The sequence below is a fragment of the Ornithorhynchus anatinus genome, chromosome 13, assembly GCF_004115215.2.
Source record: "Ornithorhynchus anatinus isolate Pmale09 chromosome 13, mOrnAna1.pri.v4, whole genome shotgun sequence".
Lineage (NCBI taxonomy): Eukaryota > Metazoa > Chordata > Mammalia > Monotremata > Ornithorhynchidae > Ornithorhynchus > Ornithorhynchus anatinus.
Window position 1 is genome coordinate 20,885,262 of NC_041740.1, and position 26,020 is coordinate 20,911,281.

At 47.2% G+C, this 26,020-nt stretch overlaps 1 protein-coding gene across 1 annotated transcript in view; it reads right to left on the minus strand.

The window, feature by feature from the left end:
- Positions 1 to 26,020, minus strand: part of LOC100077392 (protein FAM171A1) — an 81,184-nt gene that overhangs the window by 18,934 nt on the left and 36,230 nt on the right. Inside the window, 3 exon segments of the mRNA XM_029078435.2 lie at positions 1,340 to 1,498; positions 8,525 to 8,617; positions 12,917 to 13,144. Of these exon segments, the coding sequence (XP_028934268.1) occupies positions 1,340 to 1,498; positions 8,525 to 8,567 (202 nt within the window). The 5' untranslated portion in view covers positions 8,568 to 8,617; positions 12,917 to 13,144.

The window sequence follows — 26,020 nt, forward strand, 5'->3', positions numbered from 1 at the left end:
GACCACGGAGTAGAGGGTAGTGCACAGGCCTGAGAGCCAGAAGGTCATGGGTTCTAACCCCAGCTCCGCCACTTATCTGCTGTGTGACCTTGGGCAAGTGACTTTACTTCTCTGGGTCTCAGTCACCTCATCTGTAAAATGGGGATTGAGCTGTGAGCCCCACGTGGGACCGGGACTGGGTCCAACCTGATTTGCTTCTATCTACCCCAGCGCTTAGCACAGTGCCTTGAACGTAGTACGCACTTAACAAATACCATGATTATTATTATTAATCTGCTCTTCCCAATTGCCTAGTCTAAAGCACTGACACCAAATGGGTGCTCAGTAAATGCAACTTCGACTTTCTGTACACCTAGAGACACTTATGTACATATCTGTAATTTATGTATATTAATGTCTTTCTCCCCCTCTAGGCTGTAAGGTCCTTTCGGGCAGGGAACGTCCTTCCAAGTGCTTAGCGCTCTGCACACAGTATGCGCTCAATAAATCCGACTGACTGACTGACTACAGGCAAAGGGAGAGAATAGACCTCTAAGGGAAGATTTCCACAAGGTTTAAAGTTTTCCAATTTCCCTAGACTGCCCTTGAATTTGCTCCCTTTTTTTCTATTCCTCCTTCAGCCCCACAGCACCTACGCACACAGGCGTGATTTTTTTTTTCTTTATATGAATGTGTGTCTCCCCCTCTAAGACTGGAGACTCGTTGTGGGCAGAAAATGTCTTTTGAGTGTTACACTGTACTCTCCCAAGAGCTTAGTACAGTGATCTGCACACGGTAAATGCTCAATAAATATGATGGAGAATGATTTGTTGGAGGAAAAAATTAAGGAGACACCCATGTGAGGAGACATTTTAGTAAACTGTTCTATGTACTTTACTACGAAGTAATTCAGACGTATACAAATGGGAAGAGAGTGTATATGTGTGTATTATTTGTATTTGTATATATTTCAGTGCCTGTCTCCCCCCGACCCCGTCCCCCAACTAGACCGTGAGCTCCTTAAGGGCGTGGATCGTACTCTTCTTTGTAATTAGTAGAGTGCTCTGCAAGTAGCAGGTGCTCAAAAATCCTACTGATTGACTTGGAAGTAATCGACTGAGACATCAGCCCAAGAGCTGGATTCTCTGAAACTTGTCCTCCCAGGAGCCGACAAAACCCCTGAATTGCCCCAAGGGAATTCAACAGTGATTACATCTACCTCTAGAAATAATTCTCCTCCGGAACCTTAAATCCATTATTGCCGTTCTGGGGCTGAAAACGTTGGAGTGAGAGAGCTTCCCTCGCCCAGTTATCCCCCTCCCGCTAAATCCTGGCTGAGTGGAGAGAAGAGCGGCATTACCTGTTCCGTTTCCATCTAGTCCCTGTAGATAAGGAAAGCTTCGGGCTTCCAAGGGGGAGCTGGCTGCCGTGAGAAACGCGGTCAGGTTGCCGTAGCCAGCGTCCTCTGGCAATTTCAGAGCTCTTCTCGGAAAGTGGGCGTGAGGCTCGGGGCGGGTTCCTGCAAAAATTCAGCCCCGAGTTACGACTGAGCAGAGCCTGCCGGGAGGGTTGTTCTCTGAGAGACGGAAACCGAGCGGGAATCTCCAGAAGGGACGGGGAAAGACCCGCCAGCCGGGAACGGGACGTGACGATACGGTTACTTGAACCAGACTCGTCACCTGCAGCCTCATTTTTTTTCCACTCGGGAATTTATCGGGCTTGCGAAAAAGGCCGTCTGGCTTCTGTTCGGGTGAGATGCCCAGTGCACGATATTCGATGTTGCAGACTAGTACAAAAATCAAATATGAGTTCAACTAAATTAAATCAGAAGATGACAAATAATCCATTTAGATGATAATTGGCCCTTTAATACAGCATCGGGCACGTTCTTAATGAATTCCCGCTTTCATTTCTGACTTTATTAGGAGGCTTCTGGTAGACCCAAGTGAGGCCTGCAGGTCCCGAGCCCACCTCCATCACACGCTAAGGATAACAATAAAAATAATAACTGTGGATTTGTTAAGTGCTGACAGTGAGCCAAGAATACTATGTATGAAGCGCTTGGGGTAGGTTCCAGATAATTAGATTAGACACAGTCCTACATGGGGCTCACTGTCTAAGAGCGAGGGAGAACCGGTATTTTACCCACATTCTACAAATGAGGAAGCTGAGGCTCAGAGAAGTGAAGTGACTCGGCCAAGGTCACACACCAGGGACCGGTGCAGTGGCGATTAGAACTCACAGCCTCTGACTCCCGGGTCCGGGCTCTTCTCACTAGGTCATACTGGTTCTCAAGGAGTTGGATCTTCCTCTGGATTCCCGGCACTCCAGACGAGAACCGAGGCAGATCGGATTTTAGATCTCTTCTCCCCAAGGACACCCCGGACCCAGAGAGCCTGCTCGACTACACTCTCCAGGGTAGCGGCTGGCACTCTGTTCGCCGCCGGGAGCCTCCAGTTGCTTGTTCCAGATATTATTTTGATTATAAGATCCTGAATTGTTTATAACCTAACACCGTTAACAATAAGGGGACTGTGTCTGAGCTGATTATTTTGTATTTTCCCCAGCGCTCAACAGACGATAACAACAGTGGACGGACGTGAAAAAAAGCACTTCCGCCCAAAACTCAATTCAACGGTGTTACGACAAAGATGCGGAAATTGAAGCTTCAAAAGTCAGTCTGTCGATAGTATTTATTGAGCCTTGGTTGCAGACAGAACACCGTACTAAGTACTTGGGAGCGAAACGGCAAGACGGAGTAGATAGAGCACCGGCCTGGGAGTCAGAGGAGGTCATGGGTTCTAATCCCTCCTCCTCCACTTGTCTGCTGTGTGGTCCCGGGCAAGTCACAACTTCTCTAGGCCTCAGTTACCTCATCTGTAAAAGGGGGACGGAGACTGTGAGCCCCACGTGGGACAGGGACGGTGTCCAACCCAATTTGCTCGTGTCCACCCCAGTGCTTAGTACAGTGCCTGGCACCTCGTAAGCGCTTAACGAAAAGCATTATTGTTGTTGTTATACTATAACAGAATCGGTGACGTGTTCCCTGCCCAATTCAATTACGTGTGAATGGATTAGTGATAAAAGTCATGATGCCAACATATCAGTCTTTCCAATATCACGTCTTTCAAATACCTCTCCTCTTCGCTCTCCTGACAACGAACCCTCTAACCGATTCTCATTAGACTGCTCTTACCGCCTGCCTTCGCTGCCTTATTTATTCAACCTCTACCAAATACAGAGGGACAATCAATCACATCGTGCGCTTTCTGTACGCAAAGAACTGTAGTTCGCGTTTGGGAGAGGACAATATAAAAGAGATGATAGGCACATTCCCTGCCCACAATGAATCTAGAGGGGGTGACAGACATGAAAATAATTATATACATTAAGCTACAGATAGGTACATAAGTGCTGTGGGGCTGACAGTTGGGTGAAAAAAGGATGAAAATCCTAGTGGACGGGCCATGCAGAAGGGAGTGGGAGAAGAGGAAATGAGGGCTTAGTCGGGGACGGCCTCTTGGTGGAAATGTACTTTTAATAAGGCTTTGAAGGCGAGGAGAGTGACCGTCTGAGGAAGATGAACAGGGAAGGCCTTCCAGGCCAGAGGGAGGATGTGAGCGAGGATCGGTGGCGAGCCGGACGAGATCGAGGTACAGTGAGGCGGTTGGCATTAGAAGAGTGAAGTGTGTGGGCTGGTTTGGGGTAGAAAATCAGGGAGGTAAGGCAGGAGGGGGCAAGGTGATTGAGGGCTTTAAATAATAATGACAGTAATAATAATGGTATTTGTTAAGTTCTTACTATGTTCCAGGCACTGTACTAAACGCCGGGGTGGAAACAGGCAAATGGGGTTAGACACAGTCCCTGTTCCCACAGGGGGCTCACAGTCTTAATCGCCATTTTACAGATGAGGGAACTGAAGTTAAGTGACTTGTCCAAGTTCACGCAAGTGGTGGAGCGGGGATCAGAGCCCAGGTCTGTGCTCTATCCACTAATGCACGCTGCTTCTCTCTTTAAAGCCGATGGTAAGGAGTTTCTGTTTGGTGGGGAGGTGGATGCCCATCCACTGGAGGCTTCTGAGGAGTGGGGAAAATGGACTGAATGGTTATGTACAAATACGATCCGGGTATCAGAGACAGGAGGCGGGGAGGACAGGAAGGAGGCTGAGGCAGCAATCCAGGCGGGTTGGGATAAATGCCTGGATTAACGCAGTAGCAATTTCGATGGAGAGAAAAGGGAGGATTTCAGCAAGGTTGTGAAGGTTGAAGAGACGGGATATGGTGACAGACTGAACATGTGGGTTGAATGAGAGAGACGAGCGGAGGATAACGCCAAGGTTACGTAGGCTTCCGAGACAGGAAGGATGGTGGTGTCGTCTTCAGTGACGGGAAGTCAGGGGAAGGACGGAGTTTGGGTGGGAAGATCAGGAGCTCGGTTTTGGACAGGTTAAATTCGAGGTGACGGTGGGACAATCAGGTTGAGAAGTCCTGAAGGCAGAAGACTTTATCCCTCATCAAATCCTTCACCAGACCCTGTAGAATCTTTAGATTTTGCCTACAGTTTTCCAGAGCCACACCTTTGGAATTCTGTGCCTAATTGCTCTCTACACTTCCATGGTCTCCTGCACCTCTGCCACGCCATCCGCTTTCCTGATCAATCAGTCAATCACATTTATTGAACTCCTACTTCCCTAAGCTCTTCTTTCCTCTCCTCTCAGTCCCTTCTGCAATGTCCTGACTTGCCCCCTTTATTCATCCCCCCTCCCAGGCCCACAGCACTTATGCACATACCTGCGATTTATTTATTTATTCATATTCATGTCTGTCTTCCCCTCTAGACCGTGAGCTCGTTGGGGGCAGGGAATGTGTCCGTTTATTGTTGAAGTGTATTCTCCCAAGCGCTTAATACAGGGCTTTGCACACAGAAAGTGCTCAATCAATATGACTGTGTGCAGAGCAGTGTACTAGGCGCTTGGGAGAGGACAATATAAGAGAGCTTCCTCACCAACCTCCCTGCTTCCTGCCTTTCCCCCTCCTGTCCTGATCACGCATCCCCTGCCCATAGCGAGCTTGGGCATCTCAATGTAAATCAACTTCCTAATGTTTAAATAATTTCTCTGAACGGGAGGTTCTATCCGTACTGCAGTGTTTCTGTTGGCAAATGAAGGGGGTTTGCGTCTGAGGAAAGCACAGAGCTGTCAGCAAACATTCATACGCTCCTACTGGTTTTTTAAAAGGTAACTAGCAAGTTATTCTGATTTGAGCCAGTGAGGGAAATGGTTATCCATAGCTGCTAAAGCTAACATTTTCCAGAATTTGCAACACAGGCTGCCCCAGATGGCCTTGGGCATCTGCGGCCTAGGCATTCGGCTACAAATCTGAGGGAGGGAGTTATTTTCCAAACGGACCGATGGAACAGGCGGGGCCGTAGCTTGGAAAATGTCCACCACGGGGAACGTAGGAAAATCAAGACCGTGATCAATTCGGACCGCCGGCTCAAGCAGGTCCTCCCTTGACCAAAGCACCAGCCCCGTGGAGCTTCATGGCAAAGTGAAAGACCACCTCTTCTCTTTCCTTCGCGATCCCTTATTCCACATATAAGAGAAGAGGCGATTGGGTGGGTGTCTTCACTTCCTCTCCTCTAATTCGCTCCTTGATCCCCTCCAAAAAGGCTTCCGCCCGCCTCGGTCCACAGCCACTGTCCTCTCAAAGTGAACCAATGTTCTCCCCGCTGCCAAATCCAACAGCCTCTACTCCATCCTTATCCTTCCTGGCCTTTCTGCTACCTTCGGCACTGTGAACGGCCCCCTTCTCCTGGAAACGTTATCTAGCCTCGGCTTCACTGACACTGTCTTCTCCTGGTTCTCCTCCTATCTCTCCGTCCGCTCCTTCTCGGTCTCTTTCGCGGGCTCCTCTTCCGCTTGGCACCCTATAGCTGTGGGGGATCTCCATGGCTCAGTTCTGGGGCCCCTTCTATTCTCCATTTATATTCAGTCCTTTGGAGAACGCATTCATCCATTCAATTCTATTTATTGAATGCTTACCATGTGCAAGAGCACTATACTAAGCGCTTCGAAAGTACAATTCAGCAGTAAAAAGAGACACAATCCCATCTTCATAAACCTTCCTAAAATCACATCTCCTCTAAGAGGCCTTCCCATAGTACACTCTATCCACCTCCCATCTGTGACAACTCGGCTGTGAACCTCTTAATTATTTGGATACTCGCCCTAGCCCCACAGAACTTATGTAAATGTTCTTATACTCTGCCATTTCCCTTATCCCTATTTTACCGTCTCCCCCTGTAGACTGTAAGCTTCTGATGTGCAGGGGTCGTAACCTACCAATTCTGTCGTATCTCACATTCCTAAGTGCTGAGTTCAGGGCTCTGCACACAGTAAGTGCTCAATAAATACGACTGAACGAATGTATGATCACTGATTGATTGGTAATTATTTCAAAACCCAAAATTCCCGTCTGAAGGACTCAAAATGTTTTATGGAATCAGTGAGCTTTCCCCTATTTAATTTTAATTTGTCACTCCCTTATTCAACGGGCAGGTCTCATTCGCCCCCAGGTGAGAAAGGTGATTTTTCAACAGATCGCCCCTCATTTCCCAAAAGGACCCTTTTTTAAAAAAGGTACTGTACTAAGTCCTGAGGTAGGTACAAGCTAATCAGGTTGGACACAGTCCCTATCCCATATGGGGCTCACAATCTTAATCCCCATTTTACAGGTGAGGGAATTGAGGCCCAGAGAAGTGATGTAACTTAACCAAGGTCACACAGCTGACAAGTGGCAGAGCCGGGATTACGATAACTACTGGGAATTTCAGTTCCTTTTACAATACAGGTCACATTACCTACACCCAACTCAACAAACCCTGCCTGAAAATCACTGAAGTTAAAAAAAACTGTAGCCTTAAAACCAGCCAGCTCTACTCAGTAGCTGATTTTTGGAGAATAGCAGGATCTCGCATCAGCAGAAGAACCCAGTGGCCAGGCAGAAATGGAGCCAAAATGCCTCATTTATCTTTCCACCGATACAAATTCTTCTGTAAAACATAGATTTGGAAATTCTCCCCTTATGTTGGAGGAAGGCAATTTTTACCGGCCAAAAACTGTGAAGAGCCATCAGTTCAAGAAACGGAGTACGCTGTTAAAAGGCTGGTATACAGTGGGGAAACGGGGACCTTATAGACAAAATCAATTCTCTCCTCTGAACTACAGGGTGACATTCCCGACGGCTAGTCGAAAGGATTATGTTTCTGCTCCTGAGAGATGGATGGTAAATTCAAACCAGCTCCGGGCGGGGAGAGAATCGAGCAGGGCTCTGGGAGGGGAAAGAACCAAGTTGAGGTCTTCGGCGGGGAGAAAACCAAAACGGGAGAGAACATGGAGAGACTCAAGCCGGGGCCCCGGGTGGGGAGAGAACCGAGTCGGAGCCCTGGCGGGGAGAAAACCAAGCCGGGGGAGAACGGGGAGAGAATCGAGCTGGGCCCCAAGTCGGGAAAGAATCGAGCCAGCAGAGAACAGGGAGAGAACCAAGCTGGGGCCCTGGGAGGGGAGAGAACCGAATCAGGGCCCAAGGTGAGGAGAGAATGGAGCCGGGGTCCTGGGCGGGGAGAGAACCGAGTCGGGGCCCCGGGTGGGGAGAGAACCAAGCTGGGACTCGAGGCCGGAGAGAAAAATGAGTTGGGGCTCCAATTGGGGAGAAAACTGAGTCAGGACCGGGGTAGAGAGAGAACGGAGCCGGGGCCTGGGGAGTGGAGAGAACAGAGCTGGGGCCCCAGGTAGGGAGAGAACTGAACCAGAGCACTGGGCCAGGAGACAACGGAGCCAGGAGCCGCGATGTGGAGAGAGTGCAACAGGGGCAGGGAGAGAACCGAGCCGGTGACCCGGATGGGGAGAGAACTGAGCCGGAGTGCCGGGTCCGGGGAGAACCGAGCCAGGGCCCGGGGTGTGGGGAGAAGCGAGCCAGGGTCCCGAGGAGGGAGAGAACTGAGCCGGAGTGCCGGGCCGGGCAAGAATAGAGCCAGGGCCCGGGGCGGGATGAGAACCGAGGTAGGGCCCAGTGTGTGGAGAGAATGCAGCTGGGATCTAGGGTGTGGAGAGACCCAAGCCAGGGTCCTGGGTGGGGAGAAAACTGAGCCGAAGTGCCGGGCCTGGAGAGAACCGAGACAAGGCCTGAGGAGGGGAGAGAAATGAGCCCAAGTGCCGGGTGGGGAGAGAACGTAGCCCGAACGCCGGGCCGGGAGAGAACCAAGCTGGGAGAGAACCGAGCTCAGAAGGAGTTAGAAGGACCCAGGTTCTAATCCCAGGTCTGCTGCGTGACCTTGGCAAATCCCTTCCCTTCTCTGTGCCTGCTCTGTAAAAATAGAGCTGAGAGCCCCAAGTGGGGTAGGGACTGTGACCAACTTGATTAGCCTGAATCTACCCCTGCGCTTAGTACAGTGCCTGGCACGTTGTAAGCACTTCTCAAATACCATAAAAACAACAACGAACAAACAAAAATATCTCTTTTAGTCCTTCAGTGGCAAAGCATACCTTGAAAGGCCGCGACCACTTGAACCACGTCTTCATACACCATTAGAGTAGCTGATCGTTCCGGAAGCAAACCGAGACTTAGAGAAGAAAAAACTGCCAGAACAAAGGGGAGACAATTACATTTCAGGATGTCTGTATATCAGCGCTTACTAGAGTGCCTGACGCTTAACAAATATTATAATTATTATACGATTAGACTTTTCATCCAAGATGTCCTCTGACCGGTAATATCAATGCTGAATTTCGTTACATTGCTTTCCAATCAATCAATTTATCCACTGAGAGGCAGCTTAGCCTAGTGCAAAAAGTACTGGTCTGGGAGTCTGAGGATCTGAGTTCTAATTCCGCTCTGCCAACTTTCATTCATCTATTCATTCACTTGTATTTCGTGAGCGCTTACTGTGTGCAGAGCACTGTACTAAGCGCTTGGAAAGTACAACTTGGCAACAGATAGAGACAATCCCTACCCAACAACGGGCTCACAGTCTAGTAGGGGGAGGCAGACAACAAAACAAGTGGACAGGCATCAATAGCATCAAAACAGATAAATACAATTATAGATACACATCACTAATAAATAGGATAATGAATATGTACCAATATACACAAGTGCCGTGATTCTTACTGTGTGACCTTGGGCTGCTCACATAACTTCTCTGGGCCTCCAGTTCTTCTGTTCTCCCTGCTACTTAGGTCCACGCGGGACAGGGACTGTGTCCTGCCTAATTAAATGATCTAATCCAGCACTTAGAACAGCGTTTGACACAGTAAGTACTTAATACCATAAAAAAATGGCATTTGAGTGCTCACTGTTTGCAGAGCACTGTCCTAAGCACTTAGGAGAGTATAATACAGTATAATACAGTACAGTTGGTAGACACAATCCCCAACCTTTAGTGGGTGAGGTACATATTAAAATACATTACAGGCAGGATAAGGAGTAGGGTATAGAGTACGTACATATGGACGGTGGGGTTGGGGGTTGGGTGAGCATCAAAGTGTCTAGGGCACAGACTAAAATGCGTAAGTGTAAAGAAACAACATCGTCCAGTAGATAAAGCATGGGCCTGGAAGTCAGAAGGACCCGGGTTCTAATCCCGGTTCCACTGCTTGTCTGCCGTGTCACCTTGGAAAAGTCTCTTAACTTCTCAGTGCCTCAGTTACCACATCAGTCAAACAGAGATAAGATCTGTGAGTCCCATGTGGGACGTGAACTGCGTCCAATCTGATTAGCCTGTATCTACTCCAGCGTTTAATACCGTACCTGATACTTACTGAGTTAAACAGATACCATAAAAAAAAGAAAGGAGGGTCAGTAGTGTGGGGAAATGAGCAGTTATTCAGGGAAGGCGTCCTGGAGGAGTTATAATTTTAGTAGGGCCTTCTGAATAGGCTACAGTGACTCTGGCAGACCCAGCCGCCTGCCGACATTACAGCTTTAAATGCTTTGACAGTAGTGTTTTCGATTCCTGTTTTTAATCTGGCTATGCTGTCAACCAACTGGTTAATGTACACTTTCAGAAGCTATCAGAGAACGAGCATTTTTCCATTTCACAGGGAGAGGTAATTTTAGACTTTAACTCACTTCAGGCTTTTAGGAATAGGCACTTATTTTCTATGTTCAAGAAAAACCACAGATTGGTAATGTTAGGGGAAAAAAAACCTTGAGATCCTCCTCCTTCCAGACCTATTTTTCACTTATGTTCTTGCTAAACTGAACCCTGCACAAAGATGATGGTAAAATACAGTTTTGGAGTGCCAGGATTTAATAGATAAAATCGAAAGATGGGTGGACAATGCTGTGCCCCTTGCCCATATTAACTAGATAGAGGGTTTGGAGACTGGTAACTTCTTATCGTTCTAGACCGTAAGCTCACCGTGGGCACGTATGTGTGCCCCAACTCTGTTTTATTGTACTTCCCAAGCCCTTAGTACACTCCTCTGCACATAGTAAACGCTCGACAGATACCATGGACGGGGATAACCATTCTCCCTGAGAAGATGTCATCAGAGAGATGAAGTCTTCTTTTAAAAGCTGTCCACCTTTGGAGAGGTGTTAGATTTGTTTTTTTAATGGTATTTGTTAAGTGTTTACTATGTATCCCGTACTGTTCTAAAGTGCTGGGATAGACAGACGTTTATCAGGTTGGGGCACAGACCAAATGACATGAAAAAACCAAAGATGCCGAGTTAAAAAAAATGATACAGTGATAATAGTAATAATAACAATGATGGCATCTGTTAGGCACTTACCGCGTGTCAAGCACTTACTGTGTGCCACTCAGGTTGGATACAGCCCCTGTCCCACAACGGGGCTCAGAGTCTTAATATGAATCACTGAGTCACATGAACCAAACAACGCTTCCAATCTGAAGATTTAAGACTCTGGGCTCGAAAGTATCGGTCATTTAAGGTTTTGCGGTTGCTCTTTATCAAGTACTCGCCCCACCGCCAAAGCCTCACAGCACTTAAGTACCTATGTTTCACTCTGCCGCTTCCCCCATCTGAAATATATTTTAATATCTGCCTTGGCCGCTATACTCTATGTTCCTCGAGGGCAGAGAATGTGTCTACCAACTCTCCCAAGCATTTAGTACGGTGCCCTGCACTCGGAAGGCATTCCATAAATACCACAGAATGATTGATTGATAGGTTCTCTTCCCCACTTAGGGAAGATCAGATCTCTCTTGCTAATCCAAGCACGCTGGAGTCACAGCACAAACCCATTTCTAGGACTGGATGAAGGCTACTCACGCAAAACTACGTTCCCGGTCTCTTCCGTGTTTCAGGCACAGCTCTTAGATTTGAAGGTGGGCTGTAGGTCAGCGATACGTCTGAAATGAAGGGGGGTGGTCCTTGAAAACTGGGGGAGCTGCCCCTACCCTCGGGCTGCCTTGGCAGAAGAGGCAAAAAGAAAGTGTTTTCCTTTCTGGGAGTTCTTCTACACTGCCTTTCCGCCGAAGGAATACCACATCTTTCCGAAATTGCTAACACGGGTAACGACGCTGAGGGAGGCAGAGGGGAAGACGTAGGGAATCCGTCACGGAGGAGATTTAAGCAGGCCGCCGGCAGATGAGGAACAATCTCAGGAGTCTCAGCGTAGGTTCCTCTCGTTCTGGGAAAATGGCTCAGGAAGGCACCAGATGGGAAGGTTGCTTACCATTCTCTGCTGCCCACCTTGTCTGAGACCTCGCCTCCCGACTACATGATAAGTGCGGTTGTCCTTTACCATTAACACCACCGGTTAGGTGCTTTCCTGAGTGAAAGGACTGTGGCGATTCCACGGAACCTAGTTTTCCTGGGGCCTCGGCTCAGAGAATTTATTGAGCCCTCGGGACGCTTGGAAGAGTAAAATACCAAACGGTAGGTACAAAAGATTTCTGTCCACAGATGAGGCGGGGGGAAGAGAGACACTAAAATAAATTACAGATGGATACGGACATAATTCCTGTGAGACTGGGGAAGGGTGAGCAGCAAATGCTTAAGGGGACCAGACCCTCGTGAACGGGCGGAAACAATGTCTGGTGGAAAGAATATGAGCCTGGGAGACAGGGAGTCTGGGTTCTAATCCCAGCTCAGTCACTCTCCTGCTGTGTGACTCTGGGCAAGTTGCTTAACTACTCTGTGCCTCAGTTTCTTCACCTGTAAAATGGGGGTTCAGTACCTCCCACCCATACCGGGATTCCCACATGGATGACAGGTGGTGTCTGATCTGCTTATCCTGTACTCTCCACAGTGCTTAGTACAGTGCTCGGCACATAGGAAGCGCTTCATACCATAATTATCATTATTATTACAGGCAATGCAGAGGGGGCGCTTAGATAGAGAAGCGAGGGCTTAGTTGGAGAAGGACTCTTGGAGGGGACGTGATTTTAGAAGGGCTTTGAAGATGGGGAGGGAGGTAGTCTGTTGGACACGAAGGGGGAGGGAGTTCCAAGCCGGAGAGGGAGGAGGTAGACAAGGGGTCGGCACCGAGGTAGACAAGATCGAGGTACGGACAGTAGGTTGGCGATAGAGGAAAAAAGTGGGCGGATTGGGTTACAGTTAGAGATCAGCGAGGAAAGGCGCAGGAGGGGGACTCGAGGGAATGAAAATCTAAACTGGCGATGAGAGACCCAGTGAGAATAGCAGTTCAGACAAAATTGGAAAAGGGTTAAAATTCACCACACGGGAAATATCCACTGTACAACCCCAACTCCCCTCTGAATCCCGTTAGAGCTAAAAGCAGAGTCCTTAACTTCCCGTTCCAGAGAAGGCACTGGGAAGTCCCGATGAAATCCGCCCTTCGCTTCTCTTCGTGGCCCTCAGAAGTCCAAAGGAGGAAAGGCTTCATTCTCCGCTCCCTCTGTCAGGAGAAACCACCTCCTCAGAACGCCGAGAAAGGACTCTTACCGGGTAATCGGGTGGGTTTCCACGGTGCCGAGTTGGGGACATAGGCGTGCTTGGAAGCTGTGACGACCAGCTGGCTGCCCAATTTATACTGAAACTTAATGAAAGCGATGCCATCTGCTCCCGTGCTTCCAGAGGCGACGGAAACTTGATTGGTGAAGATTTCCACGAAGGCATCGAGGATTGGCTGGTGGGTGCTGGCATCGCTCACATGGACATTCAGCGTCACCTCTGCAATGAGAAGGAACCAGATTTGGTATTCGGGGAGGTCGAGTGGCCTAAAGGAATGCCTACAGGCTGACTTCTAGCCTCGGTTTTGTTATTTTTTTCGTTTGCCTTTTTCTCAATGGTATTTTTTAATCACTTACTATGTGAGGCACTGTACTAAACGCTGGGCTAGATACGAGCTAATCAGTTTGGACACCGTCCCTGTCCCACGAAGGACTCACAATCTTAATCCCCATTTTACAGATGAGGTAACTGAGGCACAGAGAATCAATCAATCATATTTACTGATCACTTACTATATGCAGAGCACTGTACTAAGCGTTTGGAGAACACGATAGAATCAGCAGACGCGTTCCTCTCCCACAACGAGCTTAGAGTCTGGTGGGGGGAGGCAGACAATATGAATAAGAGAAGTTAAGTGGCTTGCCCAAGGTCACACAGCAGATACGCAGCAGATGCTATTGATGCCTGTCTACTTGCTTGTCTGTGTTTTCTTGTCTGTCTCCCCTCTTCTAGACTGTGAGCCTGTTGTTGGGAAAGGATTGTCTCTATCTTTTCCCCAATTGTACTTTCCAAGCGCTTAGGTCAGTGCTCTGAACACGGTAAGCGCTCAATAGATAGCCGGGATTAGAACCCCGGCCCTTCTGACTCCCAGGCCCGTGCTCTATCCGCTAGGCCGCGCTGCTTCTCAGTTCGGCTGTTGGCTTGCTGTGTGATCCTGGACAAGATGCTTGGACTCTCTGGGTCTCAATCTTCTCATCCCTAAGAGGACTAGATTGTGATCCATCGTACTGTAATGTACTTGGGGATTCAGCACCCCTACAAATACTACGGTTATTGAAAGAAAATGTATGGAACTCCACTAACAGAACACCGTGCAAATGAAAAAGTCTTCAGTGTTACTAGAAACAAAAAGGAAATATTGCAAAGACGGGCAAATAGGAAAACCATTACCATCTCTGGGCCAGGTGTATAGTTTGAATGGACCTGGGTTCTAATCCTTTTTCATTCATTCATTCATTTGTATCTACTGAGCGCTTACTGTGTTCAAGGAAACCAAGAAACTAATCTATTTGGGTCATAGTTAGATCTATCCCAAAGAAGTCTCTGTCCAGTGAACTAGAATTCTGAGGAAAATCCTACAGAGGAGATGAGTTGGAACAAAGTTACCAAAAAAAAAAACCCCACCACCACGCCAACTGATTTTCTTTTTCAACCCCCGGCAGGAAATTTAAAATCTTTTCAGTATCCTTTGGCTCTAGAAAACCTTAAGGACAATCAGCATTATCACTGTTGCTAATCAGACCATCGGGACATGTTGGAACCGGAGTGGTGTGAGGCAAGCACTAATAAATGTTTCTGACAGGGAGAGGACATTATCATTAGCACACACGGTCTAATTCACCAAATTCATTCAAAGCGATAGAATCTCAAAAAGGGCTATTTCTATAAACAAACAGTCATTTTAGCTTGCAGAAAAACATTCACCGCCGATTGCAAGCAAACAACATAATGAGAGCCCAACCACAGTTCATTTCCTAAGGGAGAAGCCACGTATTATACTCCGGAGAAGTCTGTTGCTCTAGGAAAAATGCTGCTTTCCGAACTGGAGAGTTCTTTTGAAGTTTAGTTTTCCGGAGGGGACCGTACTAAAAGTCTGTTGTTTAAAAAAAAACAACTTTTACAGCCATCTGAAAACTCTCAAAAATGTGTTTGTTCAGTTGGCCTTCTCCTTAGATGGTGAACGGTAATACTTTATTGGGAAGGTTACCGTGGTTACTCGAGGATCCCGTTCGGAGTCACCGTGCAAACGATTTGCGGTTGGATTATTGATCTGTACGTAATAGGCCAGATGAGATGGTTTGAGGGCCATGTTTCTTGGAGGCAAGGGGAAAGACTGTACGCTCACTGTGGGCAGGGAATGTGTCTGTTTATTGTTGCACTGTACTCTCCCAAGTGCTTAGTACAGTGCTCTGCACACAGTACGGGCTTAATAAATGTGATTGAATGAATGAATGACAACAGAGGAAGGGAGAGGAGTGGTGATCAATCAGTGGTAATAAAAATTATAATTCTGGTATTTGTTAAGCACTAACTATGTGCCAAGCACTGTTCTAAGCACTGGGGTAGATACGAGGCAATCAGGTTGGACACAGTTCCTGTCCCGCAAGGGGCTCACAGTCTCAATTTCCATTAGTTACCTCAGATGAGGTAACTGAGGCACAGAGAAGTTAAGTGACTCGCTTAAGTTCACCCAGCAGACAAGGTCAGAGCCGGGACCAGAACCCGTGACCTCTGACTCTCAAGTCTGGGCTCTTGCCACTAGGCCGTGCGGCTTCTCTACTGAGCGCTTTCTGTGTGGAGAGCACTGTACGCTAAGCACTTGGGTGAGAACGGTACAACAGAGTCGAAGGACGCACTCCCTGCCCCCAGAGGGCTTACAGTCTGGAGAGCAACAACCACCTAAGGGGGGATAGGAACTAGGATGGAGACTATAAGCTCATTGTAGGCAGGGAATGTGTCTACCAACTCTGTTATTACTGTACTTTCCCAAGCCCTTAGTACAGTGCAAGCGCTCAATAAAGATGATTGCCTGAGAAAGGAGAGACGGAGACAGGCAGACGGAGAAAAACAGCTCAAGGAAACTCCGGAAAGAAGAGTTCTGGGAGAGATCCGATCACTGTTAACATTAGACTGTGCGCCTGTGGTGGGAAGGGAATTATCTCTCTCTATTGCTGTACTTTCCAAGCGCTTAGTACAGGGCTCTGCACACAGTAAGCGCTCAATAAATACGACTGAATGAATGAAAGCTAGTTAGAGGCAGACAGTCTTTTAGCTCCCCATTAAATACAGTGCTCGGCAAACAGTAAGTGCTCAGTAAATACTATTGAACGATTGACTAAACTACACAGATAAGATCTTTCCGGAGCAGCATAACAGTTGTTCCACCACCTTGGTCTCACTGGAGTCTTTCTTTGGGGTCATTTTAAGCCAGATGTGCAGAGCACCGTACTAAGCACTGGGACAGTAGAATCGAAATAGAAGATGGGATCCCCTACCCTCCAAGAAGCTTACAATAGAAAGCCCTGGCGCCCTGGTGTAGGATGTACGGGCCCCTTCTTACGGCATGTGACAGGGTAAACATCAGTTAGCATCGTTGCTGATACCTAATTATATGCCCTAAGTCATTTTTTAAGGTATTTTGTAAGCGTTTTACTACGTGCCAGGCTACGACTATTACTACGGTGTGCTGGGTTAGATATAAGATAGCCAGGTTGGACACAGTCCCTGTCTCACAGTCTTCATCCCCATTTTACATAAGAGGAAACTGAGGCCCAGAGAAGTTGAGGTCGAACCCCGGACAAACGGCAGAGCCGGGATTAGAACCCAGGTCCCCTGACTCCCAGGCTCATACTCTTTCCACTAGGCCATGCTGGTTCTAGAGCATTTACCTGGGTATTCCCGGTGAGCCCCTGAGAAGCACGTTTCTGCACACTTAACAGAAACGTGCTGTCGTCTTCACGCTTTATAAGAACAGTGCTACATAAAGATAAAAGATTCATATCCTTGTTTCTCGGAATGAGAACTCGTAAGGAGCGACACCAAGCATGATAGGATTCTTCTAACAGCCCGGTCTATTCCTGTTTGGACTCTCTCACTGTTTATTTTTAAATTCAGTAAGCCGGCTACATTTAACTTGGGTTTTGGGGAGTAGCACTCCCTGGAAATGAATGATCCTGTGACTGTTTTTCAAAGTACTGCAGTTGCTTTTGTCCGTTGCTGTTTTAAGCCATTCCTTTTAGCCTCCAGTGACATCCTGTAATAAAGAATTTTCCCATCCATTCAGTTGTGCTTACTTCCACAAAGGCATCATCCTACTTTTCCACAGCTGGATTGTGCTCACTGATTTTGTTTGAAAGGAGAAGGAAAAAAAACCCTGAAAGTATCTGATTTGTTCTTAGAGATACTCATGAGCTATGCATTTCACGAGAACGCAACTCACGTCTCTGGACTCCCGCGCCTGTGTTCTTTACGGTAGGTCACATTAATTCGCCTAATCTATCCTCAGCTGGACTCTACCAGGGCCTTGGGGCGAATCCCCACCCAAGAGTGGAAGAACTCCACTAGCTCTGAGGCAGTGGGACAGCTGATTGGAACCCTGATTCCTCAGCCCTGGTGGCATGTGGGCTCTGAAATGCTGCTGGCCCTCCTCTGCTTATTCATTCATTCACTCAGTCGTATTTATTGAGTGCTTACCGTGTGCAGAGCACTGTACTAATCACTTGGGAAAGTACGATACAACAATAAACGGTGACATTCCCGGCCCACAGGCAGCTTACAGTCTAGAGCTGGGGGAGACAGACATCGATAGAAATAAATAACATTACAGATATGTATGTAGGTGCTGGGGGGCTGGGACGGGTGGATGAATAAAGGGAACAAGTCAGGGTGACGCAGAAGGGAGTGGGAGATGAGGAAAAGTGGGGCTCTTCGAAGAGATGTGCCTTCGATAAGGCTTTGAAGAAAGGTAGAGTAATTGCCTGGCGGATTTGAGGAGGGAGGGCGTTCCAGGACTGAGGCAGGACGCGGGCCAGCGGTCGGCGGCGAGACGGGAGAGATCGAGGCACATTGAAAACGTTAGCACTAGCGGAGCGAAGTGTGCGGGCTGGGTTGTAGGAGAGAAGCGAATTGAGGTAGGAGGGGGCAAGGTGATGGAGTGCTCATCATTACTACTAAGGTATTCGTTAAGCCCCTACTTCGTGTCAAGCGCTGTTCTAAGCACTGGGGTGAGGTCAAGTTAACTGAGTTGGACACAGTCCCTGTCCTGAATAGGGTTTACAGCCTAAATAGGAGGGAGAACAGGTACTGAAATCCCAATTTTACATCTGAGGAAACTGAGACCCAGAGAAGTTAAATGACTTTCTCAAAGTCACACAGCAAACCAGTGGCAGATCAGGGATTAGAACCCAAATCCTCTGATTCCCAAGCCCAAGCTCTTTCCACTAGACCGCGCTGCTGACTGAGTGAAGGATTGATAAACACGAATAATGAGAATAATAATGGAATTTGTTTACAGAGTGCACTGTGCAGACTCATAAATGTCAATTTGACAGCGGGTTTGATAAAATCATTTTCTTCCACAACATTCCAAGGTCCTCGCCATCCCCCACTTCAAAGCCCTTCCGGAACAACACTTCTTCCAGGAGGCCTTCCCTGATTAATTTCCAATCTCCCCTTGACTGTTACTTCAGCATTTTCACATCACCTAAACATGTAAACCATCCTCCCCACCCCGCCCCAAATAATGCTTCAGTGCCTATCCTTAAATTCTATTATTCCTTATTTGGCTTTAAAGCACTCAATCACCTCGATCCTCCTACCTCAACTCGCTGCTCTCCCACTACAACCCAGTCCGCACCCTTCGCTCCTGTAATGCCAACCTTCTCACTGGGGCCGTGGGCACAGAAAGTGTCTTCTACATTGTTTTATTACTCTCTTCCAAACGCTCAATGAATACGATTGACTGATTACACTTATTTTGAGTCAGTCTCCCCGACTGGTTTATAAATTCTTTGAGGGCACGGATCATGTCTAATAATTCTCTTGGACAGCCCCAAGCATAAAGTCCAGTGCTCTGCATATAGTAGGGGCTCAAATACGACCAACTGAGGGATGAGATGCCCAAAATTATTAAAGGAAAGTTAGAGATGGAATGTTAGAGATGGAAAGGGATGTTAGCTAGTTGATCCTTAATCATTATCTACACCGAGTCCCATTATACTGTCAACAGAATCCTGGGCTGAAGGTCTGATTTAGTTATGGCAATTCCTATGGCTTTATGTTCTACACTAATTGCCCTGAGGCTTTACGAAATTACAGCATGTTTGCAGTCAGTTTGGTAGGAGCCTGTAATTGTACACAATTCCAGCTTCTACCGAAATGCCTACAAACTTGCTGTTTTTGGGAAAATTCCCAGAAACTACCCTGGCTTTCCCCGCTCCAGTTAGGTCCCACAGTTACTAGGGTCAAAATCCTGGAAGCAAGAGCTCTCGTGGCCATAATGTGACACCAAACCCCTCTCCTCATAACAACAATAATAACGATGGTTTTTGTTACGTGCTTACTATGTGCCAGGCACTGTACTAAGCGCTGGGGTGGATACAAGCAAATGACACCCGGGGGTGGCCCTTAAATGGCTCTACCGAGTTCAAAATTTCCCACCCTCTCCTTTCATCTTGTCTCCTCCCTGCCCCCTTCTTTCTCCCCCCGGGCTCCCAAACTTCTACTCGCCGCCCATTCATGTCTGAGGAACGCTTCACCACTGCCTTAACTCCGCACAGTGCCCTAAACATTTCAGGGCTGAGAACTAGCATTAAAAAGGATTCGTGTATCTGCCGTCCCAATATTTTCCTCCCACTCCTCGCATATTTCCATTTCCCACCCGAGAACCACAGGGAAATGACCGCCCTGGCGTTCGCCCGATTTCAGAGGGCTCTTCTGATAGCTGAAGTTTCCGAGCTTGAAGTTCATCAGACACTTGTTCGAGTGGGCAGGTCTTTGTGCAGTTATTTTAAGAACTGCGTCTTTTCAGGCACGTCACCACCTCCACCTCCACTCCACCAGGGCTTGGGGGGGCTCGGCATTCCCATTCGGGGTCGAGAGGGAATCTTCGGAGTCTCCCGTTTCCTCCAGCCGTGGGACTCGAAGGAGGTAATACGCTGAGGGAGGAGAGGGAAGGGTAAGGCCTTGCAGAATCCTTTCCGCAATCCTCTCAACAGCTGACAGGGAACTCAGCTGTTTGGTTGAGGGATGGGGTTGGAGAGTTGATTGAATGGGGTCAAGAAAGAGTTGCGACATTAATATGGCCACAAGTAGTGCCAGTGTGATTCGATGGCAAAGATCACAGTGGGTTAACTAAAAATCACGCCTAATGAGAGGACAATCAACCCCTCGTATTTATTGAGCGTTTACTGTGTGCAGTGCACTGTACTACGCACTTGGGAGAGTAAGCAGCATGGCTCAGCAGAATGAGTACGGTCTTGGGAGTCAGAGGTCGTGGGTTCCAATCCCGGCTCCGCCACTTGTCAGCTGTGAGACTCTGGGCAAGTCACTTCACTATGCCTCAGTTCCCTCCTCTGTAAAATGGGGATTAAGACTGTGAGCCCCACGTGGGACAACCTGATTACCTTGTATGTCCCTGCCCCCCCAGCGCTTAGAACAGTAAGGGCTCAATAAATGCAAGTGAAGTGAATGAATGAATTCCTGAGCTAGCTGGAACACAGAACTGATTTCCTATGGGCTGTCCCAGGCAATTTAAAAATGAAAATAAACCAGTGTCCCAGGATAATAGTAAACAGACACATTCCCTGACCACAGTGATCTTAGAGTCTAGAGGCTAAAGACAGCAAGCTATTAAAGAGGCTCCTGTTATACTGTACTCTCCCGATCGCTTAGTACAGTGCCCCGCACATAGTAAGCGCTCAATAAATACGACTGAAGGAATGAATGAAGGGTAGGAACTGCCCTGATAAACGTGCCTCAGCTAGTATTCGCCACCTATTCTTGTTAGGTCCAAAAGGTTTAGTGCCCAAACTGGGGTGCGCTCAAATCATCCATCAATCAATTCACGTGTGCAGAGCACTGTAATGAGTGTTCGGGGGAGCAAACTACAACAGAGTGGTAGACCCAGGCCCTGCTCATAAGAAGTTTACAGTCTAAAGGACTGTATATCTGTTTTTTTATTGTACTGTACTCTCCCATGCGTTGGTACAGTGCTCTGCACACAGAAAGCGCTTAATAAATATGATTGAACAAATGAATGCTCCCAAAGCAAACTGGGAGCAGCAGTATGGCATCCAAACCCACTCTTACAGCTTGCAAGAAGCCTCCGGCTGGCAGCCGAAGGAAGGTTGCTGGCTCACTCTCTCCCCGTCCAGGGGAAAAACTGAAACTCAAAGACCAATCGTACACACACGTCATTCATTCAATCGTATTTATTGAGCGCTTATTGTGTGCAGAACACCATACTAAGCGCTCGACAGAGCACGATATAACAATAAACAGACACATTCCCTGGTCACAACATGCTTTGAGGCTAAAGGACACAGCCAATCTTATTTGTCCATAAAGAATAATCTCCCAATACCTGTTTATATAATTTAACAGACCTTGCCCCTCCACTTTTTTCTATAACAATACCTCCCTAAAGACCGTCTGGCCATCACACAGGTATCAGGCAGGTCACCATCTGAACACTATCGATTCTGTGCTGGAGTGAGGTCAAGATTATCAATAACAAAGTCCTGGAATTCAGTCAGCCCAGCAGTATGGAGGGGGTGCTTGAGGCATCCTTTGCTTGGAGGGTCACGACTGAACGGACACCAACAGAAGCACTATGGCCTAGTGGAAAGAGCACGGGCCTGGGAATCCGAAGGAACTGGGTTCTAACCCCAGCTCCGCTACTTGTCTGCTGTGTGACCTTGGCGAGTCACTTTACTTCTCTGTTCCTCTGTTTTCTCTATTCTGTACAATGGGGAATGGGTCTATGAGCCCCGCATGGGACAGGGACTGTGTACAACCTTGTAATAATAATAATAATAATGTTGGTATTTGTTAAGCGCTTACTATGTGCCGAGCACTGTTCTAAGCACTGGGGTAGACATAGGGGAATCAGGTTGTCCCACGTGGGGCTCACAGTCTTAATCCCCATTTTACAGATGAGGGAACTGAGGCACAGAGAAGTTAAGTGACTTGCCCACAGTCACACAGCCGACAAGTGGCAGAGCTGGGATTCGAACTCATGAGCCCTGACTCCAAAGCCCACGCTCTTTCCACTGAGCCACGCTGCTATCCACTCCGGTGCTTAGTACAGTGCCTGGCACATAGTAAGTGCTTAACAAATACAATAATTATTATGATTCTAGTGTGACAAGTGCTGTCCTAGGCACTCGGATAGATAGATACAAGGAAATCAGGTCAGACCTGATCCCTAAAAGAGAGGGAAAATGGCTTTTTAATCCCCTTTTTACAGATGGGGAAATTGAGGTCCAGAGAAGTTAAGTGAGTTGCCCAAGGTCACACAGCAGGGACATTGGGGAAGCAGCGTGGCTCAGTGGAAAGAGCCTGGGCTTCGGAGTCAGAGGTCATGAGTTCGACTCCCGGCTCTGCCGCTTGTCAGCTGTGTGACTTTGGGCAAGTCACTTGACTTCTCTGTGCCTCAGTTACCTCATCTGTAAAACGGGGATTTACTGTGCGCCTCACGCGGGACGACCTGATTACCTTGTATCCACCCCAGCGCTTAGAACAGTGCTCTGCACATAGTAAGCGCTTAACAAATACCAACATTATTATTATTATGTAGAGGACCTGGCTTCCCTGGACTCCCAGGTCTAAAGACTTTCCACTAGACCACGTTGCCTTGAGCCAAGAAGACACACATATAAACCCACAACTGCGTAATACATCAAGATATACTCTGGAACGATGACCGGGCTTCTACTAAAGGCTTCCTCCCTAAGGACAAACTACACTAGATTTAAACAACATCAAGAAAACGGCAGGATGTAACTCATTCACTGTGATTTCCGGCTTTATAAGAGGGAGCCAAAATTTCTATCAAGTAGCCCTAAGAATCTATACGCATGAAAGGGAAGCCCTGTTTCCAGATGGAGCAATCTGTTTTCCTTCAAACTGCTCACTCCGGACTCCGGAGGGAGCTTGGAAAATGGGGAGAGTTGTGGTCTGGTACATAATAATGATAATAATAATGATGGTGTTTGTTAAGCGCTTACTATGTGCCAGGCACCGTACTCAGCGCCGGGATGGATACAAGCAAATCGGGCTGGACACGATCCCTGCTAACTCGCCTAACTTGCTCCGTTTATTCACCCCCGCCCCCTCCCAGCGCCGCTCGTATTTATGCACGTTATGTACATATGCTGTAATGTTATATATTCATATTAATGTCTGCTCCTCCCTTTAGACCATAAGCTTGTTGTGGGCGGCAGTGTGTCTTTCATTCTTATACTGTACTCTCCCAAGCGCTTAGTACAGTATTCTGCACCCAATAAGCCTCTTCTTTCTCCACACAGTTTCTCAGATTTGCCCCTTCATTTTCACCCAAGCAGCCTCTTCCAAGCTCTCGTCCTCTCAATCAGTGGTACTGAGTGCTTACTGTGTGCAGAGCACTGTATTAAGCGCCTGGGAGAGTACAATACATCAGGGTTGGTACAGCTGATGCCATCCTACAAGGAGTTCACAGTCTAGAAGATGAGCGTACTCTCCCAAGCGCTTATTACAGTGCTTTGCACACAGTAAGCACTCAATAAATACAATCGAGTGAATGAATAAATGAATATACCCCCGATAGGTCTAGAGGAAAGAGCCGGGGCCTGTGAGTCAGAAGATCTGGGTTCCAATCCCGGCTCTGCCACTTGTCTGCTCTGTGACCTTGAGCAAGTCACTTCACTTCTCTGGGCCTCAGTTCCCTCATCTGGAAAATGAAGATTCATTTTCCTTTCTCTGTTTTGATCTGTTCTCTTACCTACTCAGATTGTGAGCTTCATGCGGGACCCAATTATTTTGTTTCTACCTCAGAACTTAGTACGGTGCTTGATATATAGTAAGTGCTTCACAAATACCCTTATTACTATGATTATTATTATTTATTAGTTACCTCATCTGTAAACTGGGAATTAAAACTGTGAGCCCTACGTAGGATATGGACTGTGTCCAACCTGATTATCTTCTTATCTACCCCAGCACCTAACAAATACTGGCACAGTGGCTAGAACATGGGACTGGGAGTCAGCAGGTCATGGGTTCCAATCCCGACTCTGCCACTTGTCTGCTGTGTGACCCTGGGCAAGTCACTTCACTTCTCCGTGCCTCAGTTACCTCATCTGTAAAATGGGAATTGAGAGTGTGAGCCCCACGTGGGGCAGGGACCATGTCCAACCCAAAATCTAGGAACTTCAGACAGGGGGTGTAGACAACTCACTCAAGGAGTTTAGAGCTGTATGGTACGAGGGAGATGGGGTGATAATAGGATGGAACTGTGGGGTCATGGGTTTGTTTTTTTGTTTAGAATAGGGGAGACATGGGGGTCGAAGAGAAAATATCACCGGGAGCGTCCAACATTAAATACGACGAGCCAACAAGGAATGACTTTTTTGTTTGTCCAATGGGGCCCGGACTGTGGATCTCCCATCGGCCTTCACACACATAACATGCACACACATGAAAACACATGCACACACACTGACTCACGGGTGAACTTCATGGGTGAATTCAAAGGACAACTCTAAATTTAGAAAGTAAAATATAAATCAGTAGAAACGGAGGTGGGAAATAACATCTCAACTTGCTTCCTGCAAAGATTAGCAACCATCTGTCCCCAGTTGCGTTCATCAGGACGACTCCAGTTGGGTAGATCTTGACTTGCCTGTATGGATCGTACACTGCAGACTGAATTATGGGTCAAATTATTACTGGAGGTTTTCCAAATGTATATTTTAAATCAGATTTTCAGACGGGCAAACTGAAACACAGAGAAGATAAGGCCATACTGAAAATCAGAGCCCATGTAGAAGATGGCATTCCTTGCTCTTTAAACCAGTAGACTCCTGCCCACCATAAAGTTCTTTTGGATCACCTAAGGATATTCCATACAAATGCACATAAGGAATTCATTCAGGGATCTTATTAAGTCATGCTTGACACTGAGGCTGGAAAATTAAGCAACCCTTGATCGTATTTCCATTGTAAAAATTGGATTATTATAATCTAATCATCTTGTTTGGGATACCATTTTCATATAAAAATTTAAAATAGCCTGCCTAGTAACTGAAAATGGTATTTAAACATTCTTCTCTGCTCTCAATTAGAACAGTGCTTGGCACATAGTAAGTGCTTAACAGATACTATCATTATCATTATTATTATTATAGGCTTTCTCCATACAGACAACACTTTGAGAAACCTTCTCTTCATGAACATTAATGACTTCCATCAAAATTAATGGCAGTTACACACGCAGCTCAAGAAGAGATTATTCCTCAATTTCAAGGACAAAGCTGAACACCATGTGACAGAGCATTTATTTGGGAGTGTTGACGGTATGCATGATAATTCCCCAAAACAAAATTTATAAATTACAAAAAAACTAATCGTTGAGGGAAAAAGATCCAGCTCTTAGGCGTGCCAACAGAAAGAGCTAATTTTATGCCTCGCTGGATGTTTGCCTTTGGATAAAGCTTCGTCACAGGACTCGATTTTTTTAAATTTTTATTAAAGAAAACACAGAACCCAAACTAGTCAAACCAGTAAACTCTGTTGCCTTGGATGGGTGTTCAGCCTCAGACTAGTATTCGGTATTCACTCCACGGAACTTCGGTATATCTCTCTAACTGATTTATTTATACTGATGTCCATCTCCCCATCGAGGCTTTAAGTTCATCGTGGGCAGGAAATGTGACTACCAACTCTGCTGTATTGAGAAAGGGATCAAAATGGCTCAGAAAGTTGGAGGAGGGACCTGGGCGGCAGGAGATGACAGCTACTTGAATCTAGAGTGGGTGGTAGAGCGTTTAAAGAAGGGAAAGAAGGAGAAGAAAGGATGGGGAAGATGGAATGGTCAAAAGTGACATTTGTTACAGTGTTCTGCATGTAGTAAGCGCTCACTAAATACCATTGATGATAATTATTGCTATTATTGCAGGATTTGTTAAGTGCTTACGATGTGCCAGGCACTGTAGTAAGCGCTGGGGTGGATACAGGCAAATTGGGTTGGACACAGTCCCTGTCCCACTTGGTACTCATAGTCTCAATCCCCACTTTATAGAGAAGCAGCATGGCTCAGTGGAAAGAGCATGGGCTTTG